Source organism: Balaenoptera borealis, assembly GCF_965194805.1.
Source record: "Balaenoptera borealis genome assembly, chromosome: 1".
Lineage (NCBI taxonomy): Eukaryota > Metazoa > Chordata > Mammalia > Artiodactyla > Balaenopteridae > Balaenoptera > Balaenoptera borealis.
The window spans coordinates 166,255,577-166,278,373 of NC_138860.1; the positions used below are offsets into that span (position 1 = coordinate 166,255,577).

Below are 22,797 nucleotides of genomic sequence, written 5' to 3' on the forward strand. Positions count from 1 at the left end.
GATCAGCCTATTTACTCATTGCCACAACCTTAGAAGGTAGGTATTGTTATCCCTATTTTACAGATGACAAAATTGAGACTCATGGTCATGCAGGTAGGCTGAGATGGAATGGTTGGAAGCAGATGATTGTCTTTTCAATACCGAGCAATAAGCTCACTGGGCTTTCCCTCCCAGATCCTTGGAGTTGGAAGAGAGACCACCAGCCCTGGCTGCGGGGATCAGTGGGGTCTACAAATCAAGGGCGTCTAGTTCTCTCAGATGCCGTCATCTTTGGCCACCAGAGCTGCTCTGCTGTCTTCAGCATGCTCGAGGGGTGGGAGGTCTTCAAAAGGAACCTAGGCAGACAGAAAGTCCTGGGTGAAACATGAAACAAATGAGTATTCAGAGTTTTGGATCTCTGATCCACACCTGAGTCAGGTATGGCTACAGCCTCTGTCTGAGGCTGTCTGAGAAACACTCTCAAAGGCGCTGCTCCCAGATCACACGTGTTTTAGTGGTTTCTCCCTGGTTGTCAGGCGCTAACCCTCAGCACTGTGCTATTCTACCTGCAGTACCTTAATCCTCATGACATCATGGTGAGAAAAGAACTAGGCTTGCCCCCATTTGAAAGGTGAGGAAACTGAACTAGAGAGAGATGCAGGGACTTCCTTAAGGCCACATGTCTAGTAACTGGTGGACCCGGGACATGAACCCAAATAGTTGTAACTCGGGGCCCATAACCCACAGTCTCTCTCGTTAGCCGTCCCTGACCAGGGTCCTATAGGAGTCTAGTCCTGGGATCCTGCCTCTCAGCGGCTGGCTGGGATGACTTCCCCAAAGAAGACTCCTGGAGACCCTCAGGAGGCGGAGCATGAACAGGCTGAGCAACCTGAGGACTGATCAGTTGACAGAAAGGGAAGAACGGGCCAAAAGCCGTTGGCTGTGGCTGCAGCTAGGGGGTACGAGGGGTGAGGCGGACCAGGCGGAACTGTATCCCGTAGGGCATTTGGTAGCCCTGGAGAAGTCTGAACTTTGCTTCTGGTGCCTCTTGACTATATGGCCCCAGCTGGGAGAGAAGCTGGGACCCAGAGAGTCTGGAGGAAGAGACCTACTTGGGGCTGGGAGATTCCCTCCTCACGGTCTCCTCCTCCTGCTCTGCAGTGTGGGGAGTGTAAACTTCCCCCCTTCATTCCTCTTTCCCCTCGCTGCCTTCCTTGAACTCTGCAAAGGGGCACACCTAGAGAGCCCCAGATGTGGCTGGAAAAGAACCATCTTTACCTGCCAGTTGAGAGGGGCTAGATAAACAGTGACGAACAGGGCTGGGTTTGGTGGCGGGATTTCGAATACCAAATCCTCCAGGGGCTCTCTAGAGCCCTTAGAGGGAAAGGAGCGGAGGTCCTTTCTGTGGGCTGCTGGGCACAAGAGTAGAGTGGAAAGTGACGACATTCATTCATGCGATAGATGCTTTTTGAGCACCTGTTCGTGCTAGGCATCGTTCTAGACACTCAGGATACTGAGGATACACTCAGCACATAAGACAGACTTAATCCCTGCCCTCCTGGGGCTTATATTCTGCTACGGGGAAACATACTATAAACACGTAATAGATAAAGAAAATAATTTCAAAGAGCAATAGTGCTATGAAGGCAATGAAACCGGGTGATGTAGAGCGTTCCTGGGGGATGGAGTTTGACTTTAGTTAGAGAGTGGTCAGGGAAGGCCTCTCTGAGCTGAGACCTGAGAGATGAGACAGAGGAAGCCATGGGAATATCTGGGGCAGAGTGTTCCAGCAGAGAGAACATCAAGTACAAAGCCCCCTGAGGTGGGATTTTCAAAGAGATTATAGGTAGTGTGGGTTATTCACGGGCTGAGCACTGTCCAATGGGTCAGGAGATGGATATAGACTTGGATCTTCCTGTGTCTCAAGTGTTTTGGAGCAGTAAGCCCATTTACTGTAAAATTCCTACCCTAAACCCCTAGGAAGAGTTGATTAAATAAAGTAATAAAGGTGAATGAAAAAGGTCCCAAACCTCCCTCCTGTTCTGTTCCCCCTTCCTTCTTTCCGCTTTCTGGGGCAGTGAGAGGAAGAGAAGGCTTTTCTAGGGTCCTAAGGGTGGGGGCTGGGCACGAGGCCTGCTGCGTCTTCAGTGACAGAGCTGGGTAGCGAGGTTGCAAGAGGCCAGGGGTGAGGAAACCAGCCCAGCTGCAGAGATCCTGCCGAAGGCAGCTGAGAAAAGCCAGTGCTGAAATGGTCAAGGGGGCTCGGACAGCCCTGGATGCAGGAAAAGGCTGGGGCTGAGGAGGAATTCCTATCGGTGGGCATGGGAGTGTGGGCTACAGGTCAGAGGCTCTGTGTTAGGGCCCCCCACTAGCTGGCCCCTTCACCGTGGACGGAGCCCCAGCCTCGGAGCTGCTGTCAGGATAGGGGGTGGAGGAGGACTGGAAAGGGAAACTGAGGCAGAATCTTGGCCACTCTGGTTAGGTTGACACAGGGAAAGGGGATGGGAAGGCAATGCCTGAAACTTTGAAGTCCCAAGGGCACACGTAGCTCACCCACAGGTGTGGAGGAGCCTGGGCCTACAGCAGCAAAATGAATTCCAGTCCTCACTTGCTGTAGGTTCTGCTATGTTGGAACTGGTGAGGGGATGACCTCAGAGGCTCCAGTGTGAGGGGACTAGAGAAAGCTGATCCACAGCAAGAGAGCAACGGTACCTTTTTGCTGCCATCTGGACCATCATGTCCTGCTTGTAGCTCTTCCAGACAGCTTCTTGGGGGAAGGCATGAAACAGTTAATATTTGATTTTTGAAATCTTTATCTTTGCCCAAAGCATCACTTTGTGTCAGCCTCTGAGACCCTGGCTTTTGTCGAAGGCACCTTGATCCTTGGCTGCCCAGGTGTGGACAATCTTGAGTAAGAACTGCTTTTTTTCCAGTAGAATACCTTTGGTCTTATACAGTTGTCCCAGAGATACTAAGTGACCTACTCAAGGTCACACTGTAAACCAATGGAGGAAGTCATAAAAATGAAAATGCAAATACTGATAGCTACCTTTATTGAGGATTCACCGTGTGCCAGGTGCAGTATTATATGCTTTACCTGGTTAACCATCACATCCTTCATACCTTTCTGATGGTGCTAATATTATCCCCATTGTACAGAAGAGAAAATAGCCAGAGAGAGGTGAGTCACCTGCCCAAGTACACACAGCTAGTAAGTGAATGGAAAGGGACTTGAACCCTGAGAGTCTGACAACAGAGGCTATACCAATAACTGCTTTGATCCAGGGAGTTTGGGAGTCAGCTAGGTCTCAAGAAAGGAAAATCAGCTGGTTTGGCTGCGCAGGGTCCTGGGAGAGAGGACAAGAAAACCCCTGTGACTCTCTCCTCTGCAGCCCTTTTCCTTCCTCCATTTTCCATTGTTTTTCTGGAAGGTAATTGCTTGGGGCAGTGACAACCTCCTGGCGAATTACACAGCTGGTTTCCCAGTGAGATTTGTAACAACAACTCCGCCAGCCTGGCAGCCCCCAGCAAGTTCCGGTTTAAGAAACTAATTGCTGGATTGTGTAGTTGGTGCTAAATTGGGTAATTTCTCGGTGACGGCATGTGTGCCACTTCTTCCAATCCCAGATAGATGCGAGCTGCATCAGAGAATGTGCCACACACAGCACCCTCCTAGCCTCCTTCACTCCCCACTTCCTAGCCAGCTACAGGCAACTGCAAAAGCAGCTGCTTCCCTGGGCTCAGAGGTTCACCATCTGGGCAGCTCTCTGTGTGCTGGTGGCCTGGGATAGTAGATAGATGACTTGGTGCAATAAAACGGGGGAAAGTAGCACCAGCGCCCAGAGTTGTCAGAGGGTTTCAGGGAGCTTCCTTTATTCTGTACTTATCTGACCTTGGACTTGGAACAAATTCAGTACTCACCACTCAGGGGAAAAGGCTAAACCACACTTTGGTTACCTCTGGAGTGTGTGGTATGGGTGCGGTTCTTAGTTGTTTGTTTCCTTTTTAAAAAACAGAAAACAAAAAACAAATTCATTACTGTGTTCCTTCGGAAGGGTGTTTAATCCGTTTGGCTTCCCTGAGCAGCAGCACAGGTAGGAAGAAAGCTAAGGCGTTGGCGTGAGACTACACTGGGTTTGACTTCTGGATTTGTCACCAACTGTATGACCTTGGGACTGTCAGCCCCTCCAAGCCTCAGTTTCTTCTTCTGTAAATTGGGAGGTGGGGATAATATCTATCCCTTGGCATAGTTGTGGGAATTAAAATGTCATAAGTGAAAGGATCTTGTTCTTTGTAGGCTCACATTCACTCAACAAACACCTGCCATCTACCAAACATTGTTCTATAGGAGTGGGGGGGATAATGCAGTGAAAAAGATGGATGAAATTCCTGCACTTACATGGAGCTTACATGCTAATGGGAGAGACAGACAATTTCTGGATCACACAAATTGAAAATGGTAATGATAGAAGAGCTGTAGAGGTACACAGTGCCTTGAGAGCAAACAGCAGGGGGATCTGACCTAGTCAGGGAGGCCAGAGAAAGCTTCCCTGAGGAAGCAACAACCGGGCTGAGATCTGAAGGATGTGTAGGAGTTAGCAAGGCAGAGGTGGACGGGAAAAGCTTTCTGGATGGGGGTGGGGGGAATAGGCCCCGTGATGGGAGAGATCATGGGACTGCAGAAAGACTGGCCTGGCTGGAGCAGAGGAAGCAAGGGGGAGCGTGTTGTGAGCAGAGTTTGGAAGCCCAGGAAGGGCCGGAGCCTGCAGGCCTTGTTGGATGGGTTAAGGCATTTTATCCTAAGAACATCAATAAGCCAGTGAAGAGTTTTAACCACAGAAGTGACATGATCAGATTTGTGTTTCCAAACGACCATTTGGATTGGAGCCGGGTAAGAGCGGAAGCAGGGAGACCATTTAGGAGGCTTTCGCAGACGTCCAGGCAGGAGATGATGTTCTGAGGTAGTTGGATTAGTTAGCAGTGTTTTCTGCTGCAAATACAGAAAATCTGGCCGACAGTGGTTTAAATAAAGAGGAGTTTATTCCTTCCTGCATTTAGGCCTGGAGGAAGGCAACTGCTTTATTTTGGTGCCATGGCTCAGTGGCTCCAGGGTCAGCATTTCTGTGATTCTCTAGGCCTTTCTTTCATGGTGGCAAGACAGCTGCCCTAGCTCCAGGCATCATGATTGTATTCAAGTTGAAAAGAAAGGGAGGAAGGATGGTACTTGCAAGCCCCATCCCTTTTATTATAAAGGCAAAAATCTTTCCCAGAATCCCTCATCAAATTTTTATGTATATATCATTAGCTACAAGTGAATCATGTGGCTTCTAGGTACAAGGGAGGCTGGGAAAGGGGAAAGGAGGTTGAGAATGAGTTTTGGCTAGTCAGCCGACAGTGATTTGGTGGATATGGAAATAAGTGGGCAGATCTATTTTTAGGAAGCAAAATCCATAGGACTTGGCGATGGATTGAATTATTAGTCCCCTCCTCGCTTGTTTTTCCTGCCTGTGGATTATGTTTAGTAATGGGGTGGCAGCAGAAGGTATGTGATCATAACTGTGATATATAGGAGGAAGTTTATATAATTAAATCTATATCAATTAAATCTTCTCTTAGGAAATCCATAAATTGGATATCTTCTTCTCCCAGTAATTTGGATTTGATTGGATTGTTTAATATTTGGACACTGGGGATTTTGCAAATCCAAAATGAAGGCTTCACATGTGGGATTATATTGCGTAATCTTTTAGAGTTTACAGAGTGGTTTTGTATCACTTGATACTAAAATCCTTGGAGATAGGTGAGCAGGTATCATTAGGCTTAGAGAGGGCAGGTCACTTGTCTAGTGTCACACACTTTCTGGTCTCAGGGCTTGAGCTTTTTCCACTAGCGAGTACTGCCCTGTAGGACATGGGTAAGGGAGTTGGGGCTGGTCTGTCTGGAGAGGAACAAACACAGGGGCCCATCTCCTTTGAGACCAGAGCTGGGAGGACATGGATTGATGCTAAAGAGACTGATAAGATCTTGATGAAGGTTTAGGGCTGGCAGCAGCACCTGTGTGGTGGTGGAGGAAGGGGGGAAACCTGGGAATGCCCACCATTGGTGTGGACATTCCCAGGTTTGATGTGGCCACAAACAAAGCAAATGGGATGGTCTGGGTTTCTGTCAAAGTGGCCTTTTGTGCTGTGAGTCTCAGACATGGGTCCTGCCTGGGGCAGGAAGAGGAGGACCATGCCATGGATGAAAGACCAAGCTATCAAAGCTTCTTTCCAAGGTGGGGAGATGCTTCTAGGTGCTTTCCCAATAGCTGCTTGAGAGGCCATTTTGGTCTGCTTCCCCAGAGAGGGGCAAAGGAAGAGAATTGTCATCTAGAGCCAGGCAGTTGATATATGTGAGGTGCCCCCCCACCAGTTCCCCTCCAGGCAAGATAATGAACATCTTCTCCAGCCCAGGTCATAGGGTGGGCCAGGGGCTGGGCATGTCCTACCTTCCCCTCTATGGAAGATTCCCAGGAGACTTCACAATCTTCCTCATTGTCTCACATCCCTCAGGGTCAGGAAGTTCTTCTTGTTGTCTGACTGTGTCTCTTCCACTACTATTAATCATGCCTGCAAAGCTAGCTCTTCTTCCTGACATCCCTGTGTCTAATAATGGCATCATTAGTCTTCCAGTCACGGCTGCTGCAAACTTCAGAGTCGTCTTCCTTTCTGACTCTCTTCCATCTCTTCCCAGTGTTTTCCAAACCCCAGTGTCTGCTGGAACTCTCTCAACCCGTGCCTCAGAATTCCTTATTTGCCCACCTCTTCTGCCTTTGTGCCTGCTGTTCCCTCCAGTGGGAATTCTCTCTCCCTTACACACAGCCATCTTGTTCTCCATCTTAAACACACTTTTCTCTGGGAAGTCTTCCTCAATTTCCCTCTATTGGATCTGCTCTTGCCCTCATCTTAACTGGCCTGACATTTTGGTACCTCTTTCCAGCACAGTCATTTATTCATCTACTTAGCAAACACTTATTAAGTACCAGCTCTGGGCAAAGCCCCGAGTTAGGTGCTGGAGATCCAGTGATAAATAGAGTTTGGTTCCTACCCTGCAGAAGACCAGATTCTAGTTGGGGAGACAGAAACTGAAACAGACAATTTCGGTGCAGTGTGATAGCTGCTTTCATGAGAGGAGCCCAGGGTGTTATAAAAACCCAATAGAGAGGCATAACCCAGAATAAGAGCACAAAAAGTCTTCGAGGGAAGGTGGGCTTAATATGAATAAGTGTTAGCCAGGGGCCTGGGTTGGAAGGTGGATGAAAGGAGATTCTAGGAGGAAGGAGCAGCTTGTGCAAAAATGCAGGGACCTAAAATAACCCTATCACGTGAGAGATTGTTCCCCTGTTAGACTACAAGCCTCTCGATGACAGGGACCACACTTAAATCACCTCTATACACTTCTCATTCCGAGTCTTATTATGGTAGCTGCTCAACAAATATTTGTGGAATGGAATCATATTTGAGAGCAATGAAAAAAAATGCAGTGGCTCAGCACCATGGACAGATCACACAGACACCTGCAGTTGGAGGTAGTCCAACCTGTAAGCTCATTTGCATTCATTTGCATAATGAAGCCAACTTCATTTCCCTGGGGGTCCAAAGGCTCTGCATCATGGGGGATCCAATCAGTCCTGGTTTGGGGGGTTGGGCAGGGAAACTGTCAAGGCCAGAGACTGGTCCTCTGAGGACTCCGGGAGAATCTCTTTTCCTCTTTGCTTACCACCCTTTTCTTTTTGGTCAGGAGCCAGTGGTCCTGAGCCTTCTGAAGTTAGGATTCTGCCTGGCAGTGGGAATCCTGACACCAAGGATGGGACAACCCGGATGGTGAGTAGTAGGAGACTCTGGGAGATGGGGTTCTTAAATCAGAATAACCTGGGTTTGAATCTTGATTCAAAGTGACTCACCCATTTACTGGCTTTGTGACCTTACCGTTTTGAGCTCAATTTTCTCATGGGTAAGTGTGGATAATGTCTACACATAGGATTTCAGTGGGATCAGAGACTATTAGGTATGCACAGTACCTGGTACATAGCAAGTGCTCAGAGATGAGCTGTGAGCAGGATTTGGAAGAAGCCATACCCATGGTGGGTATGGGGAGGCAGTGGCGGGGAGGAAGGGAGGAAGAGCCTTGGAGGTGCTGCTGTCTGGAGTCTTTGAGGCTGTCATCACCTCATAGTCAGCAGATGGCCCAGGAGCCTGGTCTGGGATGAGAGAGGGCGCCGTCTGCCAGCTCCTCAGTCCCTGTCCCTCCTGCTGGCACCCCCTCCTGCCGTAGCTCCTGTCCTGGCAGCTCTGGAGTCCTGATTGGAGGCAGTACTTGCTGAGAGCTGACCTCTCTGTCCTGTAGTCTTGGCAAGCCTGGGATGGGGGCCAGGAGCACTGGTTCCAATGCTTTCTCTCCATCACCCCCCTGCCCTGCCAGCCCACTGTTCCTGGGAGGAGGAACTCCTGGGTTCTAACCCCAGTTTAGGATTCAGATGCTGCTCGAATAGCCAGCATTCCTCCTCTTTATGTTTCTCCTCCCTTCATGACTCCCCTCCATTGGAATGGGGGTGGTGGTAAAAGGCAAAAGGGGAAATTTCATCAGGGGATATTTGGAACCTGGAAGAGGAAGGCAGAGTTATCTCAGGTTATCCCTTCCTATCTCAGTCCTGGGTGGGGGGGAAGGAGAATAAGCCTACAGCCAGATAGAAGGAGCTGGGTGTGGAAGGAAGCGGAGGGGTTTTCCTGCAGAATCGTGGTAGATATGTAGATTTGGGTCCAGTGTTCTCTTTGGTTATTGCTTCTGGGAGCTGTGACGCAGAGGCCTGACTCTTCATAGCAGTGGAATTGGGTAGGGATGGGACACAGGTGTGGTGCTGGATCAATTTGCCTCATGTCAGCTTGTTAAAAGCTAGTTCACCTAATGGCTAGTATGTTTGACTTGTTTTTATGTCTGTATTGGTACCTTTTTATTTTCGGTTACCCAAGGATTTTTAAAAACCCATTTGGTTGAGGGCGTTTCCTCTTGTGAATAAGTATTTATCAAATTTGCAGCATTTGATGAATGATGACGTTATTTTGTGCCCTTGTGAGCATCTTTGTCTAGTATGACTGTTTTAAGGCTTTTAAGCCCATTTGTGGAAAGATGGTAGAATTAATCACACTAAATTGGTATGCACTACCTAAAGGGATATAAGAGTACCTAATAAAAGATAGTTTCAGGTGAAGTGGCCTGTTGTTCAATCTTAATCCCACTGCCCCCTATTTTCCCAGGAGGTTCCTGGGGCCTGGCCCCCAACACTATGAAGAGCCCTTGCCGAGGCCATGAGGGCTTATCATGGCGACCGAGGCAGCCATCCCCGCCCAGCCCGCTTTGCCGACCAGCAGCATATGGACGTGGGCCCCGCTGCCAGGGCTCCATACCTGCTGGGCTCCGGGGAGGCCTTCTCCACCGAGCCCCGCTTCTGTGCCCCAAGAGCTGGCCTGGGACACCTTTCTCCTGAAGGGCCCCTGAGCCTGAGTGAGGGGCCATCAACAGGCCCCGAGGGAGGGCCAGGAGGGGCCGGGGTTGGGGGGGGTAGCAGCACCTTCCCCAGGATGTACCCTGGCCAGGGCCCCTTCGACACCTGTGAAGACTGTGTGGGCCACCCACAGGGCAAGGGTGCCCCCCGCCTGCCTCCCACACTTCTGGACCAGTTTGAAAAGCAGTTGCCCGTTCAACAAGATGGCTTCCACACGCTGCCATACCAGCGAGGTCCAGCGGGGGCCGGGCCCGGGCCAGGGTCTGGCACTACCCCGGAGGCCCGCAGCGAGAGCCCCAGCCGCATCCGGCACCTGGTTCACTCTGTGCAGAAGCTGTTTGCCAAGTCCCACTCTCTGGAGGCGCCAGGGAAGCGGGACTATAATGGGCCCAAGGCTGAGGGCAGAGGTGGCTCCGGCGGAGACAGCTACCCTGGCCCGGGCTCTGGAGGCCTCCACACCTCCCACCACCACCATCACCACCACCACCACCACCACCAGTCCCGGCATGGCAAGAGGAGCAAGAGCAAGGACCGCAAGGGGGATGGACGGCACCAGGCCAAGGCCGCGGGCTGGTGGAGCTCCGATGACAACTTGGACAGTGACAGCGGCTTCCTGGCCGGTGGGCGGCCCCCTGGGGAGCCTGGTGGTCCCTTCTGCCTGGAGGCTCCAGATGGGTCCTACCGGGACTTGAGCTTCAAGGGGCGCTCGGGCGGGTCGGAAGGCCGCTGTCTTGCCTGCACTGGCATGTCCATGTCACTGGATGGACAATCGGTCAAGCGAAGTGCCTGGCATACCATGATGGTCAGCCAGGGCCGGGATGGATACCCAGGGGCCGGGCCAGGCAAGGGGCTCCTGGGTCCGGAGGCCAAGGCCAAAACCAGGACTTATCACTATCTGCAGGTGAGGCTTTGGTGGGGGTGGGAAACAGGGTCCTCAGCCCTCATCAGTGTTGTCACCCAGGGAGCTGTGGAAAGGGTTGGGTGGGAGCCAGCTATTCCCAGGATGGAGGGTCTGGAGTCAGGGGGGCTCTTCCCTGCCTCACTGTATTGCCTTGAGCCCCTTTTGGGACCTCAGTTTCCCTGTTTGTGCAGTGAAGGGGCCCTTCTATTTTGATATTGTGTGTCAGTGCCAGGAAGACTTTTCCTTTACCTGATGTTTTGGACGAGCCGTGCTGACCTCTGCCTTGTGAGGCTGGAGGCGGGATGAGGTTGAGAGTAGACAGTGAACAGGACAGTGCGGTGCTCCCTGCCTGTGGCTTCCCCAAGATTGGAGGTCAGCAGTTGGAAAGCAGTCCTCTTGCCCCTAGGCCTTCTCCAGACCTCTTTTCTGCCCAAATCTGGGTGGTCCAGATATTGTTTGAATGTGAAGGTCAGTTATTTCCAGAATGTGCCTCTGCTGGTGTTTGTCGTTCTGGGGAACCTGCAGTAGGGCACCCGTGAGGCTGTGGAAGAGCCTGGGAGCCTGTCTTACGGGTTTCCCCAGGCTGGGCTTCACACTGAAGTCTGAGCTCCACACACAGCAGCAGGCCAGGGCTTCCTGAGAGTGGATGGTGCAGGTGATAACTAGCACACTGTCCCTGTCATCTTTTACCAACTCTGTGGTGTCTGCAGGTGAGGCTAAGAGCTCTGACCCCTTCTTCTTATGGAGCCTTCATCCATCTCCGTCCCCTCTCTGTCTTCCTACTGAGATGGGGTCAGGGGCTCTTCTTGCCATCAACCTTCCTCTTCTCTGCCTTACGCTCCCCTCTCATATCCCCTGACACGCTTTCCTGAGCCCTGCTGTAGTTTTAGGAGGAAAAGTCTAGACAAGTTCTAGAAGTCCAGTAGACTTAGGGTTATCCCCCAAACCCACGTTCCGCATAGTTAATCTGCATCCATTCATTCAGTGAGCGTTTCCTGGGTGCTGTGGAGACAAAGATGAAGACACAGACGCTGCTTGGGAGGAGCTCACCATTTAAAGGTGGGATAGACAAGGCATCAGGTAGAATACACTGTGATGAGGCTGTGAGAGGAGAGAGCCCTGGGAGCCTTGGGAGCCCAGAGGAGGCACCTCACCCACCTGGGTGATGGTGGCCAGAACAACTTCTAGGAAGAATGTCCCCTGAGCAGAATCTCCGTGGAGAATTTGGAGTTAGTTGAGTGCAGAAGTTCCAGGATTTAAGGGTGTTCCAGGAAGAGACTACAGCACGTTCAAAGGTGTGGAGAGTTGAGCTTGCATATGTCTTTGGGTGTCACTGGCCTTTTTGGTAAGTTGTTCGCATGTTAGGGCTCTCCTGGGTGGGGAACTCACAAAAGCTCAAGGGAACAGATAGGGCCACAGTGGAAGCAGGAAGGGGTGGGAGACGGAAGGGGAGGTTGGAGACTTCTAGGATTCAGGACTTCTGGGTTGGCCTTGGATTGCCCCCTCCCTGGGAGAGAGGTTCTCTAAGCCGGGGATTGAAGGGTCCAGCAGAAAGGGCCGAGGAGAGATCACCAACCCTTCTTCTCCCATCCCTGCCACCTTGCCACCACTCCGCTGCTCCCTGCTGCTTCTCCAGGGCTGCCCTCACCTCCCTGGGGGCTTCCTTTTTAACATGCAACTCACAGTGTCCTGCAGAGAAGCCAGCAGCTCCGCAGTGGCTATGGAGTGGGAGCCCTGCAGTGTGCAGAGCGTGCCCGGCTGTCCCATCCGCCTCCCTCTGCCTCTGTGGTTCCTCTCTGCAGAGTACGGGGAAGGGGAAGGATCTGTCAGGGGCCGGGGCTCCAGGGAATCTTAGGACTGGAAAGTCTGAGCCTGTTTGGGGGAGAACAAGGGGCTGCAGGGACTCTCTAGACAGACTGCTGCCCCCCCGGCACAAAAGCAGGGGAAGCTGGCCACATCAGACCAGGTGTCTTTGTTGGGTCCCCAGTCCTTTTGTTGAGACCTTGTTCCCCTACAGGATGCCAGCTCTCTCTCTCAGACTTCTTCCAGAATCCCTCTTTTCACTCGGAGCCCTTGTTCCTTTATGGAGCCTCGTCTCTTCCCTGCGTTCCCATCTTCTGATTGAGCCCAGCCCCCCACCGAGCCCCGTCCGCCTCACCCCCTGAGGGCTCCTTCGTGGGGCCCCATCCCATCCCTGTTCTCACACTGATCTCTGACCCCTCATTTAGTCCCACCCCAGAATCTCTATTCCTCTCCTGAACCCTATGCTCTCCCTGAACCCTAACCCCCACCCCATTTAACCTGTTCTTTTCAACAGGTGTTTTAAATCTTCGCTACCTGCCCTGGGCCCCTCCCGCATGCCTTCATTACACCTCATTCTTCACAGTGTAGGCAGACCATCCCAGACTCCCTCACCTTCCTGTCAGTGGACTTGTCAAGATCCCCCGCCACCCTCATACCCTTCCTTCTTGGCTCAGAGGAGAAGCCAGGACCGCCCATCCCAGGATGACGCCTCCACAGGGCTTGAGCCCATCTCTCTGGGATCCCCTCTGTCCATGAGCTGTCCCCCCTTCCTCCCCACATTTAAAGACTGTCTCTTTACTGACTCTTTCCCTCATCCTGCAAACATGCCGAAATCTCTCTCATCCTAAAAAAGAAAATCTTTCTTCAACCCCATACCCCTTTCCATCTCCTTCCTGTCTTCCCTTCATTTCCAAGTTCTTAGAGTGCAGACTCCACTCCTTTACTTCCTTTCACTCTCCCCTTTACTACAGTCTGACTTCCACACCCCTGTCCTCTAAAATGTCCTGGGAGTGGTCACCAATGGTCTCTTGAGAGCTCTCCTTGAAAGGTACCTTTCAATGCTTATAATAACAATGGTCAACATTGGGCACTTACTCTGTGCTGGGCACTCTATATTGGCTCACTTATCTTTCCCACCAATGCTGTGAAGTGGGCATAATTATCATCACCAGTTCACAGACGAGGAAACTGAGGCTTAGAGATGAATCAGTTCTGCTCAAGTTTACCCAGCTAGCAAGTGATGGGGCCAGAATTTGAACACGGTTCTAACTCCCTAGCCCGAATCACTAACCTCTGCATGCACTGTGGCATTTGACATTATCAACTCCTTCTATTCTGGAAATGTCTCCTGTTTCCATGACACGGCATTCTCCTGACTTCCCTCCCACCCTTCTGCCCACTCTTTCTCAGGTGACTTCATAGGCTCCTCTCCCTTTCTTCGCAGTCCCCTTTTAAATGTCAGTGGATCCCTTCCCACCTCTCTTTCTTCTTTCCCCTGGGCTGTTTCATTCACTCCTGTGTATTCAGCTGCCACCCATGACTCCCCCATGTCTGCCTCCAGCCCAGGTCTCTCCACTGAACTCCAGAACCAAACGCCCAACCACCTGCTCCACAGCTCTCTGCCAACTCAAGATGCTCAACGCTGAACCTATCACCTTTCCCCCAAACCTGTTTCTCTGGGATTCTGTGGCTCAGTGATCGACAGCACCATCCCCCCAGGTCCTCAGCCGGCAGCATCTCAGTCATCATCGACTCCTCCCCACCCCCTCACCCCCCACGTCTAATCAGGCTCACTGATGCTCCTTAACACCTCTCATTTCCATCTCCTCTTCCCCCTCATTGTCATTGTCTTAATTTAAGCCTCATCATCTCTTGCCTGGATAACAGCATCAGCCTCTTAATTGGTCTCCGTCTCGCTACTTGAGCCCCTGCCCTGCTCCTGGCTCTCCACAATCCATCCTCTGTTTGGACTGTTGAAGTGCTCTTTCTGAAACACAAATTGATGTCACTCCCTCTGTGTCTCTTCACAGAAGGGAGGCAGAAAGTTAGAGGATTTGGGATATAAGCAGTTAAGAGGATGAAGGAGAAGGAGGGGTGAAAGGTCACTGAGGTCAGGTGACGCTTTACTGCTAGGGGTGAGATTGACGTAGGTCACTTTGACCTCTGAGCTTCAATCTCTTGGCACCTGGCATGTCAGCTCCTAGACTCTCTAGGTGGTCCTCAATTAAGTAGCAAAAGTCACATGGAGGACGATGAGGCATCTCCTGTAGCGGGGACCACAGCTGCTCTGCCTCTGCACATTCCTGAACGTGGCCTGCTTGAGCCAGGGCTGAGTGTCTCCCACTGGCAGTGGAGAATGTGGGTCCCGGCTTCCAGATTTAGTAGGGACTTGTCTGAAAGATAGAGGCCCCTTGTCCCTGCAGGTGCCGCAAGATGACTGGGGGGGTTACCCCACTGGGGGCAAGGACGGGGAGATCCCCTGCCGCAGGATGCGGAGCGGCAGCTACATCAAAGCCATGGGGGATGAGGAGAGTGGAGACTCAGATGGCAGCCCCAAGACATCTCCCAAAGCGGTCGCCCGGCGCTTCACCACCCGCCGCTCCTCCAGCGTGGACCAGGCCCGGATCAAGTAAGGACAGGGAGAGCTGGGGTGGGGGTGGGGTGTAGGGTGCTGATCCTGGGTGCCTGTAGGAGATGTGCATAGAGTGGGTACCAGTCAGGTTCCCTGCTTAGGGGTCAACTGGGCAGTCTTGCTCTGCCCCATATAAAGAGGGGGTGCCTGTGATAGCCCCTATCTGAATGTCTCTTTGGAAGAATCCCTTTACCCAGGAGTCTCCTGGGGATCTCTGGGATTTCTGAGGGTTAGAACCCGCTCAGGGGCCTCAGTACTCTCATTCCCCTCCCCCACCTCCTCGCAGACCCCCATTCTGAATCTGGAATTTTGACCTTTCCCAGCTGCTGTGTCCCACCCCGGATCCACCCCCGGAGCTCCATCCCTGGCTATAGCCGTTCCCTCACCACCGGACAGGTAGGGAGAGGCCCAGCATGCTGGAAGGAAAGGGTGGGAAGGGGGATTCAATCCCATGCTCAGCCTAGGCCTTAAAATCAGGAATCTGCCCATGGAGAGAGCACAGGTCTGGTTCTGGGGAGCTGGGAAGCCTGCCTTGGGACTCCTGGAGCTGACTCAGACTGAGGATCTCAGAGTCACATCCTTAAAAACCACCAAGCATCCTCAAAAGTGATGAACTTGTAAGGGCAGCGTCAGTTCTCTGAGGTTCCCCAGCCCTTTCGTGGCCTGATTGCTCCCAACCCACCCCATGTAAAAGGCAAGATTGAGTGTACAGACCGGGGATAGATAGAACTGCAGTCTCAGAGATGATCAGGGCTTGAGTTCTTTCCCCTCCACTCCACCCTGTGGAACACTGGCAAGATATCTCCCTCTCAATGCCTCTGTTGGCTCATCTTTTTTTTTTTTTAATTTAATTTTATTTATTTATTTTTGGCTGTGCTGGGTCTTCGTTGCAGTGCGCGGGCTTCTCATCGCGGTGGCTTCTCTTGTTGCGGAGCACGGGCTCTAGGTGCGCGGGCTTCAGTAGTTGCGGCACGCAGGCTCAGTAGTTGTGGCGCATGGGCTTAGTTGCTCCGCGGCATGTGAGATCATCCCGGACCAGGGCGTGACCCCGTGTCCCCTGCATTGGCAGGTGGATTCTTAACCACTGCGCCACCAGGGAAGCCCCTGTTGGCTCATCTTTGAAATGACAATTGTAATGATGCTTATCTCACAGGGGTTTTGTGAGTTCAGTGAGAAAATATATGCAAACACAAGGTACCTGGCCCCACGCTGGTATTTTACAAGTGTGAGTTCTATACCTAAGTGTAGACTTTACCCTTAACTAAAGGAGGCAGTGCAGTTTAGTAATTAAATGCATGAGGTGGGTTTGAATTCCAGCTCAGCCACTTACCGGCTGAGTGACCTGGGGCAAGTTACTTGACTTTTTTGAGCCCCACTCTCCCTATTTAAAAATAGGCATCATAATAGTGTTCTTGGCACACAGCCAACACTCAATAAAGGTTAGCTATTTTTACTGTTTGCTGGGGAAAAAAAGCAATGCAAAGACCGTCCTGGTTGGCTTCCATGGTTTTGCTGCTGCAGTCTCTCAGCATTTCTTTGTTACATTTCCTGAATCAGGGAATCTGATTGGCACAGCCATCTTTTCACAGAAGACCAGTCTATGTTGCTAAACCCACTAGTTAATGCTCAGCCCTTGTTTTACTTGATCCATCAGCAACATCTAACGCAGCTGATGACTCTCTCCTTCCTGAAACACTTTTCTCAGTTGGCTTTGAGGACACCACACCTTTTAGGTTCTTCTAGCTTCTCTCTCAGGTTGCCTATTCTTAGTCGGTGTCACTGGTGCCCACAGACTCTTCAGGATTGGAACACTGGAGTTTTCCAGGGCTTAGTTCCTGGACTTCTTCCTACACTCACTCTTTGGGTGAGCTCATCCAGGCTCATAGCTTTGAATATTATTGAGAGCCTGATGACTCCCAAATGTCTATCACCAGCCCACATTCTCCCATAAATGCATATATATCTGTGTGTTGAAATCTCACTTGGATGTTGAGTAGACATCTCAAACTTAAGATGTTCAAAACCAAACTGCTGGTACCCTTTTCTCCCTCCTCAAATTTCCTACTCCATCCAATGTCTTCTCCATTTCAGATAATGGCAATTTTATTCTTCCAGGAGCTCTGATCTAAAACACTGAAGTCAGTCTGGACTCCTTTCTCTCTCACACATCCCATGTCCAACCCTTCAGCAAATCCTGTTGGTCCCACCTTCAAAGTATTTCCAGGATCCAGTCACTCCTCGCCATCTCCACTGCCAGCATGTCAGTGCAAGTCACCATGTTCTTTTGTCTAGACTGTTGCACTGCTTTCTAGTTGATCTCTTGCACTTGTCCTTGCGCCACTTCATTCTCTCATAATACGGCCAGAGTGATCATTTAAGAATAAAATTGCATTCAATCAACACCTTGCTCAGGGGAATAGTCAAACACTGTACTATGATGTATAAGGCCCTGCATGATCTGGCCCTTGCTACCTCTGAGTTCCTATCCTAACACTGTTCCCATCCCACACCCACTCCAGCCACACTGGTCTCCTTGCTGCACCTCCTACACCACACGTGTGCTTCAGCCTTAGGTCCTTTGCTGCTACCTCTGCCTGGATCTCTCCTTCCCAGATACTCCCATGGATTGCTCCCTCGCTTCTTTCAGGTCTTTACCCAAACGTTCTAAATTTTAATTTTAACCCCCCTCAACATTTCCTGTTTCCCTTCTCTGTTCTTCTCCTTTTCCTCTTCCTCCCCACCCCCACTTCTTCTTTTCATCACTTTACACTATCTAACATCATGTATACTTTACATATTTTTCCAGGGGGGCATGGTTTATAACCCCTGATTTACAGAAGAGGAAACAGGTTTAATGAACTAGTGACGTCACTCTATTATCTTTATCACTTTTTGCCCTTCTAGTATTTTCCTAGAACATCTTTTCCTATATTTTACTTTAAAGCTTTTTGTCTCTTTATGTTTTAGGTATGTCTTTTGTAAGTAGTTTATAGCTATATTTTATTTTATATCCATTCTGACAGTTTGAGAGTTTAGTACATTTATATTTATTGTGATTTCTGATATGCTTGCATTCATTTCTGTCATCTTATTTTGTGCCATCTATTTATCCTGCCTTTTGGGTGATGCTTTTCTACTCCTTTGCTGCCTTCTTTTGGATGAATTGGATTTTCTTCATTTTTCTCTTCACCAAATCCCACACTGATTTGGCAGTTATATATACTAATTTCATTATTTTTGTGGTTATTCTTATAATTTCATGTGCATATTTGACTTAACAAAGTCTCAGATTGACAATTACTTCTACCCTTCTTCTGAACAATGTAAAGACCTTAGGACACTTTACTTTTGATCACCTCTTCCCTTCTTACATGTACCAGTTGCCCAGTATTTTAGTCCCACCTTTTTTTTAACCTCTCTCAGTTAGTCTTTATTATTGTTATTAACTTTTATACTACTAATACTTGATTAGTAGTATTACTAATACTAAGTATTACTAATACTTCATTTTTTTTTTTAATTTTTATTTATTTATTTATTTATTTATTTATGGCTGTGTTTGGTCTTTGTTTCTGTGCGAGGGCTTTCTCTACTTGCGGCAAGTGGGGACCACTCTTCATCACGGTGCGCGGGCCTCTCACCATCACGGCCTCTCTTGTTGCAGAGCACAGGCTCCATATGTGCAGGCTCAGTAATTGTGGCTCACGGGCCAAGTCGCTCCACGGCATGTGGGATCTTCCCAGACCAGGACTCGAACCCGTGTCCCACTGCGTTGGCAGGCAGATTCTCAACCACTGCGCCACCAGGGAAGCCCCAACTTCACATTTTTACCTTTCCCCCCTCACTATTCCTTCTTACATTTCATTTCTTCCTTTTAAAGTAAATTCTTTAGTAACTTTTTTCAGTGAGTGTCTGTTAGTGGCAGATTCTGCCTTTAACCAAAAATGTCATTTACTCTCACTATTTTACATAATTTAGCTTATTACAGAATTTTAGGTCAACATTTATTTTCTCTCAGTGTTTTGATGATATGCCTCTGTCATCTATTCTGTTCTTGCTGTGGAGAAGTCTACTATCAATCTAATAGTCTTTGTTGGTTATTTTCATTTCTCTCTGATTGTTGTCAAGATTTTGCCCTTGATTTTGGTGTCCTACAGTTTCACTATGGTGTGTGTGTGTGTGTGGGGGGGTGTGTGTTCCCTGAATCTGAGGATTCATGTCTTTCATCAAATCTGGAAAATTCTCTCATGGTTACTGTTTGCTGGTACATCTTTTTCCTTCTTTTTACTTTCTATCTACTTGCTTTTTTATCCAGTCTGAAAATCTCTGCCTTTTGAATGGCAGTGTTTTGTCTACTCACATTTAATGTGATTATTGATATGGTTGGATTGTCTCATGTCATTTTTGTTCCTTTGTTCTTCTTTTACTACCTTCTTTTGTATTAAATACTTTGTGTACCATTTTAATTTCTTTTCGTTAATTCCTTTTTACTATCTTATTCAAGTTATTAGTGGTTGCACTAGAAATTACAATGTGTATCTTAACTTATTAAAATCTAATTGATTCTGGTAAAATACAGAAGCACTGCTCTAATATATCTCCTTTCTCTCTCCCTTTTCTGTGCTATTATTGTCATATGTATTACCTATACCTGTGTTATAAACCTAAAAATTATTATAAACCAATAATAGTGTTATAATAATTGCTTTGCTTATGTCTTTTAAAGAAGTTGAGAGAAAAAAATGTGAAAAATATATTTATAGAGCTATTTATATTTACTCACATATTTACCATTTCTGGTGCTCCTCATTTCTTCCTGTGGATTTGAGTTACTACTGGTTGTCACTTCCTTTTAACCTGAAGAACTTCCATTAGTATTTCTTGTAAGATAGTTCTGCTGGCAATAATTTCTTCAGTCTGTATTTATTTGGAAATGTCTTTATTTTTACTTCATTTTTTGAAGGATAGTTTTGCTGGATATAGAATTCCTGGTTGACAGTTTTTTTCTTTTAGCACTTTCACTATACCATTCCACTGCCTTTGGTGTTCATTGTTTCTGATGAAAAGCCAGTTTTTAATCATATTGGGTTTTTTTTTCTTGTATGCGATGAATTGTTTTCCTCTTGTTGCTGTTAAGATTTTCTCTTTGTCTTTCAACATTTTGACTGTAAGGTGTCTGGGTGTGGATCTCTTTGTGTTTAACCTACTTTGGATTCATTGAGTTTCTTTGATCTGTAGGTTAATGTTTTTCATCAAATTTGGAAGTTTGGGGCCATTATATTTTCAAATATTTTTTCTTCCTCTTTCTCTCTGTCTTCTTCTGGGACTCCCATTACATGCATACTGGTATACCTGATGTTGTTCCATAGGTCTCTGAGGCACTGTTCATTTCTATTCAGTCATTTTCCCCATTCAGTTCTTTATACTGGATAATCTATACTCATCTATCTTCAAGTTTACTGATCACTTTTTATGCTGAGCCCTTCTGGTGAATTTTTAATTTCAGTTATTGTACTTTTCAGCTCTAGAATTTCCATTTGATTCTTTTCTTGTTCTTTTTTAAAAATAATTAATTAGGAGCTTCCCTGGTGGCGCAGTGGTTGAGAGTCTGCCTGCCAATGCGGGGGACACGGGTTTGAGCCCTGGTCTGGGAGGATCCCACATGCCGTGGAGCAACTGGGCCCGTGAGCCACAACTACTGAGCCTGCGCGTCTGGAGCGTGTGCTCCGCAACAAGAGAGGCCGCGACAGTGAGAGGCCCGCGCACCGCGATGAAGAGTGCCCCCACCCCCCCGCTTGCCACAACTAGAGAAAGCCCTCGCACGGAAACGAAGACCCAACACAGCCAAAAATAAATAAATAAAATAAAGAATTATAAAAAAAAAGTAAGAGCAAGGGCCAAGAGAAATTGTTCTCCCAGACAGTTAAAAAAAAATTAATTAATTAATTTTTGGCTGCCATTTTTGCCTGGCTGGGTCTCCGTTGCTGCGTGAGGGCTTTCTCTAGTTGCGGTGAGTGGGGGCTACTCTTCACTGAGGTGTGCAGGCTTCTCATTGTGGTGGCTTTTCTTTGTTGTGGAGCAGGGGCTCTAGGCTCATGGGCTTCAGTAGTTGTGGCACGCGGGCTCAGTAGTTGTGGTTCGTGGGCTCTAGAGTGCAGGCTTAGTAGTTGTGGCACATGGGCTTAGTTGCTCTGAGGCATGTGGGATCTTCCCGGCCCAGGGCTTGAACCCATGTCCCCTGCATTGTCAGGTGGATTCTTGACCACTGAGCCACCAGGGAAGTCCTTTTCTTGTTCCTTTTAAAAAAAAATTCTCTTTGTTGTGATTTTCTATTAATGCTGTCACTGTTGTCATACTTTCCTTTAAATATTTAAACATGCTTTCCTTTAGTTCTTTGAACATTCTTGTAATAGCTGCTTTGTAGTCTTTGTCTGATAAATCAAATGTTTGGGGACATTCACATTTTCTTGTTTATTTACATGTGTCACAAATTTTTTGGTTAAATACTGAACATTTTAGATAATGTATTGTAGCAACTCTGGATTCTTATTTTACCTCTTGAAGATTGTTATTGCTTTGTTTGTTTGTTTGTTAATCCCTGGGCTAAATCTGTGAAATCTATCTACGATTCCAGATGCAGCCTCTGATTTCTCCACTAATTTTTTTTCTTTCTTGTTTTTATTTTAAAGCCTGGTTTCCTAGGGGTTGACCCTGTCTCTGCATAGCTTAATGTCCAGCCAGAGATTGATCAGAGGTTGTGCTCAAAAACTTCAAGCCCGTAAGACTTCTTCTCTCTCCTTTTATGGTTCTATGTGTGATCTGGGGAGTACAAACATTGTGCTGTTTTCAAGCCATCTCTGGCTTTTACTTTTCACCAGGCTCTCTTGCATTTCTTCTGCACGTATGCACAGGCTCCATTGGCAAAGGATATGTGGGTGGGCTCAAGGCCTTTCTGATCTGTGTTGTACATGCACCCAGGCTCTAGTTAACCCAGACTATGTGAAGAGCTTATCAAACTCTCTATGGCTATCTTACCCCCTGGAACTCCCCATCAAATCCCTGTCTAGTCTGACAGTCCCATTGCTTGCCCCCAAACAGTGCTGAAACCTCAGCCTGGCAGTGCTGCTGGTTATTCCTATTCTTGACACTGTAACAGACAATGCTCAAAATTAAGTGAGCTCCCTTTGTTAGTTGCAGTGAAGCAGCTGGTTTTTCATAGCCTGGCCCACCCTTTTTGAACTATTGCAACAGACAGAGCTGGGAGCTTGGGTAATGGGAGCAGCCCCAGGCAAGGACACCACAGACTCATGCTGTTCTTACCCAGAGTTCAGTAATTTTCATGAATGTGTTTCTTTGCTGTATACCTTTGATTGATTTTCAGAGTGATAAAATGGTTGTTTTTGACAGTTTTGTGCAGCTTTATAGTTGTCTTGGGGGATAGGATTTGGTATCCTCACTCTGTTGTGTCTGAAGTCAGAAGTCTGGAAAATTCTCAGTGACTATTATTATCCCTTTGAATATTGCCTCTTCTACATTTTATCGAGTCCCCCCTCTAGAACTCTTATTTGTTGTATTTGGGGCCTTTTTATTCGCTCCTTCATATTTTCCATCTCTTTACCTCTGTATGTTGCCTTCTAGGTAAGTTCCTCATATATTATTCACTATTCACTGGTTCACTATTTTTCTCTTCAATTGTGTTTCATTTACTCATTAGTTGTGTTTTAAATTTCCCCCTTTGCCCCCTAGAAATCTGATTTAGTCCCTTTTCAAATCTTTCTGTTTTTTTCAAAGCTTTTTTGTTTTTGGCTGCACCACGTGGCACGTGGGATCCTAGTTCCCCGACCAGGGATCAAATCTGTGCCCCCTGCTGTGGAAGCGTGGAGTCTTAACCACTGGACTGCTAGGGAAGTCCCTCAAAGCTTTTATTCTATCCTTATGTTT

At 48.3% G+C, this 22,797-nt stretch overlaps 1 protein-coding gene across 2 annotated transcripts in view; it reads left to right on the top strand.

Moving 5' to 3' along the window:
• The window catches only part of DLGAP3 (DLG associated protein 3), a 65,864-nt gene that overhangs the window by 13,301 nt on the left and 29,766 nt on the right, over positions 1-22,797 (top strand). Inside the window, exons 2-5 of one of the 2 annotated variants that reach the window (XM_082362842.1) lie at positions 7,759-7,841; positions 9,273-10,421; positions 14,648-14,853; positions 15,180-15,252. In XM_082362842.1, coding sequence (XP_082218968.1) covers positions 9,324-10,421; positions 14,648-14,853; positions 15,180-15,252 — 1,377 coding nt within the window. In that variant the 5' untranslated portion in view covers positions 7,759-7,841; positions 9,273-9,323. Of the gene's footprint in view, positions 1-973; positions 7,842-9,272; positions 10,422-14,647; positions 14,854-15,179; positions 15,253-22,797 lie in introns of those variants that run through there. The other variant, XM_082362843.1, reaches the window with a different exon arrangement.